The sequence below is a fragment of the Bidens hawaiensis genome, unplaced genomic scaffold, assembly GCF_021521415.1.
Source record: "Bidens hawaiensis isolate Kalapana, Puna unplaced genomic scaffold, B.hawaiensis_p1.1 tig00054908_1, whole genome shotgun sequence".
NCBI lineage: Eukaryota > Viridiplantae > Streptophyta > Magnoliopsida > Asterales > Asteraceae > Bidens > Bidens hawaiensis.
This window is the reverse complement of record NW_027506309.1, coordinates 60,630-73,008: the sequence shown is the minus strand read 5'-3', so window position 1 is coordinate 73,008 and position 12,379 is coordinate 60,630. Positions and strand designations below refer to the sequence as shown.

Below are 12,379 nucleotides of genomic sequence, written 5' to 3'. Positions count from 1 at the left end.
AACATTTGGAGCAACATGACTCATATGTTGAAAACTCAAAAGTGGTGACTTATGTCGCCGGGTAACCCCTATGACATTAGTGGCGTATAAGAAGCACGCTAGATTTATTCAACCATTAGCGATTTAATATTTGATATCACAAATAGTTAACTCAAAAAAATGAATTACATAACATGGGAGAAGGTATCACATGGCAAATAATAAGAGAACTAAAACAATATAATTTACTGGAACTCGTTTAAATTTACTCATGAGTAAAAATAATGATTAAATTTAAGTTAAGAAATCAGTCTAAAACAAAATGAGATCGATTTAATTTAGTGAAATCATAACAAGAAAAAATGAAAAAAGAAAAAGAAAAACAAAAAACAAAAGATACAACGATTGGGTGTTAGGCCATTTAAAAGAGATTGAACCAACAAATGTGAGTCTGTGACCAGTGACCCTGTGGCCCAATAGTGTCGGCCCAAGAGAATTAGCCTTTTATGATTTTATCCTTTCCCAAACTGGCAAATCCCATCAACAAATGTTAAAGATAAGTAAATAACATGTCTTTATCAATTTTATATTCAAATATGTCGGTTGATTGTTTAATGATCTCTTATGTTTTCCGCATATGTTTTGGGCTTGTTATCGGAGAGTTGTTGGGCTTGAAGTGTTGATGGGCTGAAGTCTGATGGGCTGGTTGGAAGCTTATGAAGGTCAAGGCCCAAGGTTCACACATTTTTTATTTGCGTTTACGTGACTTAGACTCATGGAACCATGGAAGATTGTCCACAAATCACAACCATCATGAATTGAGCATAAATTAACTAGCCAGTCACACTACCATTTTGGCATTTTCCCATTGTCATTACCAGCTGTACTATCTCTAATTGATAGGTTGATAACGTCACATAACAACACTTTGGATCACCATAACAAATATCTTTGCATGTATTATGAGTTTAAACGTTTTCAATTTATCTAAACTTCATGCATTAAATTGTAACCGCCTACACCAAAATTACGAGAAATTAATACACCATACTGATATACGTATGAAGCGAATAACATCATGAAAACGTATGTTTTACTAATGAGTAGTATTGTTAATTTTAAGAATATAGTAATAAACAAATACCTTTCATAACAAAAAAGAAAGGGTAATTTTCTTAGTTTATCAACAAATTGTTAAAATACAGGACATGGTAAAGACATGAGTTGAGAAAGTCGGCGTATCTTTAGCTTTAAAAAGGACACTTCGAATTAAATTCCAAAACATTATTATGGACATGTAAAACGTCAAAAGATGTCACCAATGTCAAATTAGTGATGCCGCCCCTAACGACTTTTCTCCAATATTCATTGAAATGCCTAGCTAATAGTAACCCACTCACCAAACTCTTTAACTTCACACCACCCGCCCGGATATGGCCTCAACCCGCGTACCGCCTGCTGATCATAGTTACGACGAAAAGGAAGTCACAGCCGAAGTAGACGATTCACTTCAACGTAACACCATCAGTGCTACTAGTACTAGCGGTAAAGGCTCGTGGAAGCACGCTGCGTTCCACGTTGCAACCACAATTGCGACGCCTGCCGCCTATGCTCCGCTTCCTTTCGCAGTCTCTTCTCTCGGATGGCCTCTAGGTACGTGTAATATTATTATTTATTTTACAAAAAAAGCTATATAGTATACAAGTTGGTGTTGCTGATGTTTTGTTTGTGCATGATGTATTATAATTAAAAGGAGTGATTAGCTTGGTGGGTGCAACATTAACAACATGGTACTCTAGTTTTCTGATTGCCTCTTTATGGAAATGGGATGGCAAGAAGCACACCACTTATAGACATCTTGCTCGTAGCATCTATGGTCAGTTTAATTTGCTTCCCTCACTAACTTTGCCACTGATTTTGTTGTCGCTAAATCTGTCCCGGTTTTCGTTGTTTAAAATTTGGTCACTAATACAAGTGCGAACAAGAGAAGTTACTGGTCTTGAGCTACTTGAGCTCGGCTCACTAAAAAACTGAAACCAATCGAGCTTAAATGAGCTTGTGTTCAAGCCTATAAAAGCTTTTTTAATAAACAAGCCCAAGCACAATCCCGAGCTTTACTTCTCTTCTCAAGTTTGACTCAGCTTGCAAGCATATCATTTATATGATTTTTTAAATACATTAAACGTATTACATATTAGTTATTAATACATATAAAATTATATAAGCGAATAGGAATAATTTATATTCTTTTATATTAAAAATAATCATTATCAATATATTTAAATAAATTAATAATTCAATAAATAAATAACAAACGAGCTAAGCTCGAGCTGGAATAATTATTCATGAGTCAAGCTCGAGCTTTAGAACTCGAAAAAGCCGAGCTCAAGCTCTCATAAGTTAAACTAGCCCGATCTTAGGCTCCGCTTGACTCGTTTACGCCCCTAGTCGCTAATGTCGGTGCAAACACATATTTTGGGTAGTATGGTCTTTTCATTTTCTAAAATCAAGTAGCTGCTGTTATGCATGAAATGAAACTTATTATAGTGTTCAAACTCTAAAGTCATGAGTTTTCTTGTGAATAAAAACATTGTATATATAACTAACTTTTATACCTGGTCTATCTTTATATATCCATGTTGGTGTTGAAGGAAATTGGGGTTACTGGTCTATTGCATTTTTCCAGCAGGTGGCTTCTTTGGGCAACAACATCGCCATTCAAATTGCGGCTGGAAGCAGCCTTAAGGTCAGTCAAATAGTCAACAACTCGACCGATACAAATAAGCATCCACCATATTTTTATAAATATTTGCCATCATGTGCAGGCCGTGTACAAATACTACAACAAGGATGGTAGTTTAACACTTCAACATTTTATCATATTCTTCGGTATCTTTGAACTTGTTCTTTCCCAGCTGCCCAATATCCATTCATTAAGATGGCTTAATGCTGTATGCACGTTAAGTACCGTTGGATTTGCTGGCACAACCATTGGTGTCACAATCTACAATGGTATGTCAAAATAAAACAATCTATATATTAAATTTTATTTATGTATAATTTAATGTATAATTAATCCATTTTTTTATACAGGGAAGAACATAGATAGAAGAAACATAAGTTATAGTCTGCATGGAAGCTCATCCACAAAGATGTTCAAAGCCTTTAATGGTCTTGGTGTTATTGCATTTTCATTTGGTGATGCCATGCTTCCTGAAATACAAGTAAATGATCTATTGATCTTAAAATCGTTACACGTATTGACACCATGTGTGTGACACACCAATATTGCAACTTGAACTGGCACAACTTTAATTTATGCAGAGTACTGTTCGAGAACCCGTGAAGAAAACTATGTACAAAGGGATAGGAGCTGCATACACCGTTATTTTATTGAGTTACTGCCAGTTGGCGTTTTTCGGCTACTGGGCGTTTGGTACAGGTGTCCAGCCTTTTATCCTTGCTTCTTTAACAACTCCTGAATGGACAATTGTTATGGCAAATATTTTTGCTGTGATTCAAATCTCTGGTTGTTATCAGGTAATTAATTTGCTTGAGCTTTTAACCATTATACTTGGCTTTTTATTTTAAACACTAAAATAGACCATTCTTTTTAATTTCGTAAGTTAATATGTTTGCACCGATATTCCATGCGGTTTGCTATAGGTATTGTTCGTCCCGTTGACAAACAGGTAACACTGATGGTCCCTAGAGTGGGTGGAGGTTAGTTTTTGGAGTTTATTTTCAAGATACCCAAAATATCCTTGTCTAAAAAGGAAAATAAAACATATTAACTCGCGGGACCAATTTAAATATTAAAAAAAGTGTGGGGATTTAAAAAAGTATATATTTTAGAAAAGTAGGGACTGTTTTTGGATAATTTAAAAAGTTTGTGTTAAAAATTATTATTTTTATTATGAATACAGGGGTATTTTGGGTATTTTAAAAATAATAATCATAAAATACATCCACTTTAAGGGCCATCTGTGTTATGCTTGAGAGAACAATAGGGACTATACGTGCAATTTTATAAAAGTGGGGACTAATCTGCAATATAGGTAAACCACAAGGATCATCCATGTAATTAACTCAAAACTATATTGAGTATTGCAATAATATAACAAACTAAGTATTTTGAAGGTTTATCTATGTAAGATATACTCTGATAGAGTTTTGACCCGTTTGAGATAATATTCGTATGCTATTTGGTGTTTGGGTAGATATATTGCAGGCCGACATATGCCTACTTCGAGGAAAAAATGACACCAAGCAAACAAACTAACCGATTCCCATTGGAAAACCATCTTCTACGCCTTGCATTCACCTCTATTTACATGGGTTTAATAACCTTAGTGGCTGCAGCCATGCCATTTTTTGGGGATTTTGTGTCCATATGTGGAGCCATTGGGTTCACACCACTTGACTTTGTGTTTCCAGTTTTAGCACACTTGAAAGCTGGGAAAATGCCCAAGAATTCTAGCCCCATTGTCATCTTCAACATTGTTATAGCCACATGGTTTTCTGCTGTTGCGGTTATGGGTTGCATTGGCGCGGTTAAGTTCATCATAGATGACATCAAGACTTACAAATTCTTTCATGACATGTAAGTATGTATAAACATTCATAATACTGTTATAGAACTTTCATATTCATATATAAGTTCCAATAAGTAAATTCATGATATTAAAGTGTTATTGTTGTTTGTCATGGCTACATTTTCAATTTTTTTAATTAACGGAGAGAAGCCTTTATCGGTGAAGTCATGTGGCCCATCAATATTATGCTAAACAACTGAATCAAGGCAGATAGAAGAACAGTTATAGATTAAACGCACTTCTAATAGTAATGAAGATAATATATGGTGTCTAGATAGTAGGGGGGCATGATTTATTGAATAAAATATAAAATATTTTTAGTGTTTATTATAATTTTCATTAATTAGATATCTAACCGTTAACCGCCTTTTTCTTCCAACCTCAAACCATCCAAACTAAACCCCTCCGTTTTCAATACAACCCATCAAATCTAAGTCACCGCCACTGCCAGGACCGCACCTTCACCATCACCGCCGCCACCCCCACAACAACAATACATATATCACCCATTTATGAAAAATAAAAAGAAAAATATATACAAAAAGGATGGCTGATTATGCCCCCATTTTGGTTGTCTTACCCATGGTCTTGTCCATGTCTACAACCACTCATTGCAGCTGCATCAGCCGTGGCGCTCCTGCTCCGGTTAAAGCAGGAGACTATTTGACCCTAGGAGACGACTTAGACTCAATGATGACTTGGACGCAGACTATGTTGCCCCTGGGCCAGGTGACAAATCCACAGTCCCAGAACTAAGCTAATTATTATGTAAATGCAACTCATCAGTATAATACAACACCACAAAAGTAAATTACCATATGTAAGTATAACAGCAGGAATACTGGGAGTAGCTTTCAACTAGTAAAAGGTTGGAGGGTGCAAAAGTAACATGTCAAACTTCACCAACGTTAACAAAGATTCATGATTATATAGCTACTTAAACTTTATAACCAGTTACCAATCATGGTGTCTCTTACATTTAACTATAAAAACTAGAACAAACTCGGGGTACATTTTGTTCTTTATCAGCCAGAAAACCATAGGAGGGCATAATCGTCAAGTAGCTGCAGTCAGACTCACACCCACACCTGAAGTCTTTCTAGCATAGGATATCTCCATGTATTCCTTAGCTGATGATCCAACTATGACTGCAATCTTCTGTGATGTTGGCTGTTTCTGCAGCCAAATGTCCATTAAGTTACCTAGCGAAAGTGTTGGCACGAGTGGTTGACCCATGCATCTGAGCTCGATCTGCCAAGAAGCCATTTGCACTCAGCTACTAAATTGAAAATATATTGTAATTATAAAATTGATTATTGAGTGTCGCCACAAGTCAACAAGTTATGGAAAGGGTAGATAAGTAAATAGTTGCAAAATTTCTTTTTTTTTTTTCTGTTTCTTCCGGTGAGAATATAGCATGACGAAAATGAAAAAAAAAATGAAAATATATACCAACCTCATGTTCACTTCCAAGTTTCAGTTTCTTCATCACGAATTTCTGGATAACTGAAACGGTTATGTTACAATCCCTGAAACCATATTAAACCAGCATATTAATATACAGCCTATGAGGAGCCAGTAACCTTCGGTACACATGTTCTTGTGTTTAGTTTCTTGGGTCCCATCTTCGTTTCTTACATGAATGGGAGCTACACGATTTGTACCATGTGATTTATTCATCAATAAAGCATGCAACACTGTAAATTCTTTGTAGTGTAAATAAAGTATCATATCATAAAAAAAATGTTTGTTATAGTGTATGTCTGGTCGAAAATTTTGGATTTGCCACAATACTAAGGCTTCAACTATCTTAAATATACAACGCTCACTTCAATTTATGCAAATAAAAAGGGAACTACAAAATCATGAGAATAAAGAAATGATACAGAGTCAGAGAACTGAATAGAGGAGTTAAGCTATAAAACCATAAGAAAGATAAGATAGTAATTGTTTCATCATGAACTAGTATTTCTGCTTTAACAAACAACATTCTAATATCCTCATTGGAGACTCAAGTGAAAATATCAGCCATGAATCATATAACATGTACACATGCATCAGATAAGCATGTATCACTTTCAAAGATGCATAATGCATTGGCCAATATCACATGACAACTAAGTATTTTTGATGCATCAGAATCTTTAAATTCAAGTATGTATTTCCCTATTGACTGCTGATTTATGACACAACAGAAATAAACAATTTATATTATGTAATCTAAAAACATTCATGACGTCTCACAGGTAGCAACTTCATATCATTTACTTACAAACGGGCCAATTTAGGTTAAATATTTTCTAAAGCGGGCCAATCAAGTAATTAGCTATATGGGGAATGGGCCATATTGGTTGAAAGTGTCCCTAAACTTAGTATTTGTACGATTGAATCCTTAAAGTTGCTTCTAACTAACCAAAAGGTCCTTTAACTTGTTAAACTAACGAATGAACCTTTAACATTATTGGTTCTCCAACGATCTCCCCTACTCAATGCTTATGAAAATATGAATAGACTACTTTCACATTGAAAAGAAGAAAAAAAAATTCTTTAAACAAGAAACAGTAAAATGGCAAAAAGAGGAACTCACTTTAGTCTAACGAAACTTCCTTCTATCTGCCCCAAAGGCTCGCCCTCCCTGGCAATAGAACAGAAAATTAACGAGTGAACACAAGGACAAAAATTTTATTAATTTGGTAATAACTCTTTTATCAAGTACTCACTGTTCTTCAGAAGGTATCAAGTGGAACCAGATAGGATTTATTCTTTTGTCCACAACAACATTATTAGCATCAAAATCCATCACAGCTTGTGAACCTGCTTTATTTTTGCGATATTTTCTTATTGTTTTAGGTTTTGCAGATTCTGTAACATCCACATCAGATCTCCCATTTTCATCTTGAAATTTAGAACGCTTCAGTTGATCTTTTCCTTTAGTTTTACGGGCATGCCCTTCACTCCTTGGGGTAATTGGTGTATCTGAGTTGACATTAGATCCTTGTGAAGTAAATTTGGAATTTTTACTCCTATTTGTGACTTCCACCAAATAATTGAAAGGTGTCCACGGATCAACGTTACCATTGTTTGTTTCTTTATCAGGTGAAGGATCACTAGATGGCTCAGCAGCTGAAGATTTCTGCACACATATTGTTGTTTCGAGTTAGAGAGATTTATAATTTTGACCCGTTTACATATTAATGGGTCTATATGAGTTATGTTTAATGAGTAAATAGAAAATAGCATCAAAAGTAACAGATTGAAAGTCACCAAAAGTGTATTTTGAATGCATGCAGCCTCTTATTTCACTTCATTAAAGAAATACAGAATTATTATAATATTATAGTTTTTGTAATCATATTTAACAATAACTGTTTTAAAAGAATAATCATTCAATTTAGCATTTTGCTAACAATAGGCCTTTATAATAGCAAGTTAGCACCTATCACTTAAAGTACTTCAAGAAATAAATAAAGAAAGCATTTCCAAACATCTCAACCTATTTCATCTCTCATATCCACTTTTTTTTTTCTCTCTGTCTTATATCCCTACTTTTCCTCACTCGTTACTTTAAAAATAAAATTCCCTTTTTTCAATCTTTCTTATCAATTAGTTAAAAAATGATTGTTAACAAATGCAAATGAATCAAAAAGATAGTTGCATATTGATTGTGAGCATATAAGGGTTACATAGGGGCTCCTTAAATAGAATTGGATGTGACACATAAAACACTTTCAAGACTATGATAGCTGCAATAGAGTACTTGACTAGTCTAAAAAATGTGTTTCGAGTCAACCCAAACTGCCCAACCAACATAAAAAGATTGCTTATTTTGGCCCAAACCCATTTTGACCTGTCACCTGATACATAGACTTTGCACATCTGGTAACAAGTATGCATATTTAAGAAGTAAAGAAATGCATGGAAACCTGGAATATGTTGGTGATCTTCTTTACCTGCCTCAAGTTCTGTGTGAACTTGTTTGAAGTTTCATGTGAACTCGAGCTATCTTGGCGGTCGTCCATGGAGTCGTCATCCTTCTTGGCAGAGAAAGAGGACCCGCGTGGTTTCTTTCTTGGGGGTCCTTTTGACCTTTTACCAGTCAAAGCAGTTTGTGGTGACACCCTGGGAGTGCAGACTACCAGTGATGACAGTGACCTCTCTTTCCTTCTTAATGATAATGTAATTGAAGGCACAACTTCAGGGGCCTTTACCCTTTTCCGTTTTGAAGGAAATATTTTCCCTCTAACGTCTTGCAAATTATGGTCTGGCCTGTTTCATAAAAAATAAAAACTTCTTAATAATTAAATACACCTAACTATAGCCTAGTTTATAGAAACATGGCCGCTAATATATCAACTGATATACTTCCTTTACACATATATAATAACAGAAAATTGACTTGATCAGAGTTAATGCTCTGACAATTACAGAGTAAATGCAATACTTGAAAATTGAGTTTGACATATAAGAAAGCAAACATTAAGTAAATCAGTTTTGTTAAGAAGCTTAACTACTGCACGCATGCTTCTAACTTATTGGAAATACATGAAATAAATGAATGCATCCATTATGAAATAAGAGTCTCTATAAACACAAGAGAGGTCAGATAATAGATAATTACAGCATAACCATATGATTATATCAGACAGAGCAATCAAAGCCTCTTCTGTATCATGGATAAACACATAAATATGGTTGCATGTAAATCTAATCAGATAACATGAGCATCAAATCCACCTTGTGGGAAACGTTTCTCAATCAAATCATGATTCTAGTTTATATGAAAGCTGCTGTTTTGAACAATGGCTGATGCATGTGTACACCACCTTACATAACCAAAACCTGTAAATCACTTAACAGGTGTACAGATTATGTTCTCTTCAGCAATTTAAACTAATAATCCACACAAATACATCACAGAGAAAGAGAGAGACAGAGAGAGATACCTCAGTTTCTCTAGGGGAACACATCCAAGGTCAATATTACATATCGGACAACATTCAAGCTCCTCATCTGTGAGCTTCTTATGAATACATTTCCTGCAGACTGGATGTTGTTCAAGAGGCAAAACAAAATCAGCAAACACAAATTTCATAGGCCTGAATACACAAAAACTCAAAGTGCTGGGTTTCATTGTACAAAACTTAAAGGGTGAAAGAATCCATGAAACAGCATAGTACTTCCTTGCAACATAATCATCCAACTTATAGAGATACATGGAAATGGGAACACTTATATATTTAGGGAGTGTTCAGATGTGTGTATTGAAATTAATGATATGCCATTAAATGTGCGTGGTAAATTCTGATCACTTAAGGAAGTAACCGAATAAAAAATTTCCTCTTTCAGTTGAGTATCATTTTTGTTGCAACAATATCAAATTGATTAATTAAACCCCTAAGTGGTGAAATAATCATAAACTTTACCATCTTACCCAAACACTAGATAGTAATCATATATTAACTTTCAAAGTGCATATCCAAAAACCCTCAATCACAATTGCATGCATGTTAGAACCCTAAAGAGAGTACAGAGATCCAAACTCACCTTTGATGACTGACGTTGGTAAGTGTCTGACAAATATTTAAGGAACAGCTAATAACAATAACAATAATAATAATAATATAATAAATCCTCTTTCATTTGAGTATCATCTGTTATGCAACCAGTATCAAATTGATCATGTAACACTAACTTACTAGCCACTAATAGTATAATAACCAATACCATTAACATATTACCTATTAAGACTAGATGATAAATAAAATTACTTTCAGAACACATATTTATATAACCTTCAATCAAAATTGCATGCATGTTTAAACTCAAAAAGGAAAGTAAAGTTCCACTCAGACCTGCAGCCTACATCTGATGACAAATTTTCAGCTAATTTTGGGCAAAAACAGGATGAACATAGTTACATTGAAATGCTAAAGAAACCATCACCCTAAAGTGAAAGTAAATTAACTTGTAACTAATTCACTCAACTTTATACATTGAAAGTATACATATAACTGACTCATTCCTATCAATCAACTTATAATCAGGAGCAGCAAGTGTTTGACAGTCTAACATGAATAATAATAATAACAACAACTGATAAACAAAGTATTATTTCAGAAATCATACGCAGATCAGCATGAAGAAACCTAATTGCGAAATCGTTGCAAAAGCTATATGAATTGAAAGACATGAAGTGAAATTAGGATGGAATTGGAAGAGTAAATAATAATACTGACACGTATGAAGGCATTCAGGAACAGTAGTAGCATCTCGGAAGAGTTTATTGCAGATAGGGCATGTCATGCATGCCGCTAACTCCTTCCTTCTCAATTTCACCACCACCTGCTGCTGCTGCTGCTGATTGTTATTATTATTCGACATATCTTGTATTCACCTAGCAGCAACCGATTACGAAGGCGCAGACGTATGTATGTATGTATAGTTGTCCTAGAGGAGGAGGTGCATGTACGTAAGCAGGAAGACGGTTAGGGTTGAATTCATGTAACTAATTAGGCTGCATTGAAAAGAAAAGAACGATTGAGGCCCTGCAGTGAATAATAAACGTGTGTGTACCTTCCTTCCTTCCTTCCGTAGATCTATGATTGGCCAGGGAGGAGTTGAGCGTCTCTTCTCTTCTCTTCTCTTCTCTTCTCTTCTCTTCTCTTCTCTTGTCTGGGAGTCGAAATCGAGACAGAGTTTTACAAATAGAATAAAGAGAGAATGGAGTGGAGTGGAGTGGAGTGGAGTGGGTTTTTATTTTTGTTTTTTTAAATGGAATGTCATGGACCAACTCATTAGTCCTTTTCTGTGTAATTAAATTAAACACAACACAAGATAAGATTAACTTAGAATAAAATTAAACATATAAATAACTTGTGTAATTAAATTACACACAACACAATAATAACTATGTTGTTATTCTTGGGATAAGAAACAATGGTTGGGATTAGGTACAAATAAAATTAGCCTACTAAATATACAAATAATTATTCTTACAGTTTTGAACTAGAGTAATTATACTATACAAAATAAAATAGGTTAATTATATTTACTCTGGTTCAAAAGTTATAGAGTAATAATACTAAACGAATAAACAAATTAGAAATCAACAAAACTTTTTTTTTTCTTTTGCTCGCTTAATGTTATTAATAGAATGGACATAAACATGTGTTTCCTTTGTCTGTGCTCGTTTGTTTATATTACTAATATATATATTTAAGAACTTTTGTGCCGCAAGGACCCTATTGAACCATTTGGCAGCACCTAAGTGGTGGAAACGATTTTTTTGTTTTCCTTTTTTGTTGTTTTGTTTTGTTTTGCTGTTATTGTTTTATTTTAGTTATAGTATCATAACAAACGTGATGAAAACGAACTGAATTTTGTGTAGACTCGTCGCGTTTTGTTGTAGTTCCAGTAATATAGTGAGCATAACGAATGCCATTTTTTTAGTTACGGACTTACGGTGCTATAAAGAACAAGACAGGAACCGACCTAATTTTCGTAGGCTGATCACCTCAATGTCCGGGATCGCCAGTAATCGGGTTTTACCAACGCTCGAGTTTAATCGACCGACACAGCCCCATTGATCTACCTCAATTTTTATAATTCTTTGTTTTATTTTGGGTTTTTGTCCTGGTACAATAACACGAGTAACTAAAACGAACCGAATTTGCGTTGACTTACCACCTCACCCCTTAGGTTTTATCACCGCCCGAGTTTTACCGACCTGCCCCGGCGCAACGCACCTGGTAAAACACTAGTTTATTATTAAGACTAATTGACCGTCTAAACGTAGAATATTTACG

At 34.7% G+C, this 12,379-nt stretch overlaps 2 protein-coding genes across 3 annotated transcripts; one reads left to right on the top strand and one right to left on the bottom strand.

Moving 5' to 3' along the window:
* Positions 1 to 1,412: 1,412 nt before the first annotated feature.
* Positions 1,413 to 4,617, top strand: LOC143617459 (GABA transporter 1-like). The gene is made up of 7 exons (XM_077090010.1): positions 1,413 to 1,632; positions 1,733 to 1,855; positions 2,631 to 2,725; positions 2,805 to 2,991; positions 3,073 to 3,203; positions 3,304 to 3,519; positions 4,200 to 4,617. Exons 1-7 carry the CDS (start codon positions 1,413 to 1,415, stop codon positions 4,584 to 4,586), a joined length of 1,359 nt encoding a protein of 452 aa, XP_076946125.1. The 3' UTR covers positions 4,587 to 4,617.
* A 970-nt stretch (positions 4,618 to 5,587) lies between these two features.
* LOC143617457 (E3 ubiquitin protein ligase DRIP1-like) lies at positions 5,588 to 10,992 on the bottom strand. Of its 2 annotated transcripts, XM_077090008.1 has the most exons (8): positions 10,811 to 10,992; positions 9,518 to 9,617; positions 8,525 to 8,840; positions 7,650 to 7,707; positions 7,295 to 7,550; positions 7,162 to 7,209; positions 6,031 to 6,103; positions 5,588 to 5,825 (listed from the first exon to the last, which is right to left on the bottom strand). In XM_077090008.1, exons 1-8 carry the CDS (start codon positions 10,953 to 10,955, stop codon positions 5,631 to 5,633), a joined length of 1,191 nt encoding a protein of 396 aa, XP_076946123.1. In that variant the 5' UTR covers positions 10,956 to 10,992; the 3' UTR covers positions 5,588 to 5,630. The 2 variants fall into 2 exon arrangements, with proteins under 2 accessions (XP_076946123.1, XP_076946122.1); XM_077090007.1 differs by having other exon boundaries at positions 7,295 to 7,707.
* Between the last annotated feature and the right edge of the window lie 1,387 nt (positions 10,993 to 12,379).

Excerpts from the sequence above, each read along its gene's own strand:
- LOC143617459 (XM_077090010.1), top strand. The coding sequence starts at position 1,413 with ATGGCCTCAACCCGCGTACCGCCTGCTGATCATAGTTACGACGAAAAG. Across the intron at positions 2,726-2,804 it reads CGGCTGGAAGCAGCCTTAAG|GCCGTGTACAAATACTACAA; the intron begins GTCAGTCAAATA and ends CATCATGTGCAG. Across the intron at positions 3,520-4,199 it reads AAATCTCTGGTTGTTATCAG|ATATATTGCAGGCCGACATA; the intron begins GTAATTAATTTG and ends GTGTTTGGGTAG.
- LOC143617457 (XM_077090007.1), bottom strand. The coding sequence starts at position 10,955 with ATGTCGAATAATAATAACAATCAGCAGCAGCAGCAGCAGGTGGTGGTG. Across the intron at positions 8,841-9,517 it reads GTTCCCCTAGAGAAACTGAG|GCCAGACCATAATTTGCAAG; the intron begins GTATCTCTCTCT and ends TTTATGAAACAG. Across the intron at positions 6,104-7,161 it reads GGAAGTTTCGTTAGACTAAA|GGATTGTAACATAACCGTTT; the intron begins GTGAGTTCCTCT and ends ATATGGTTTCAG.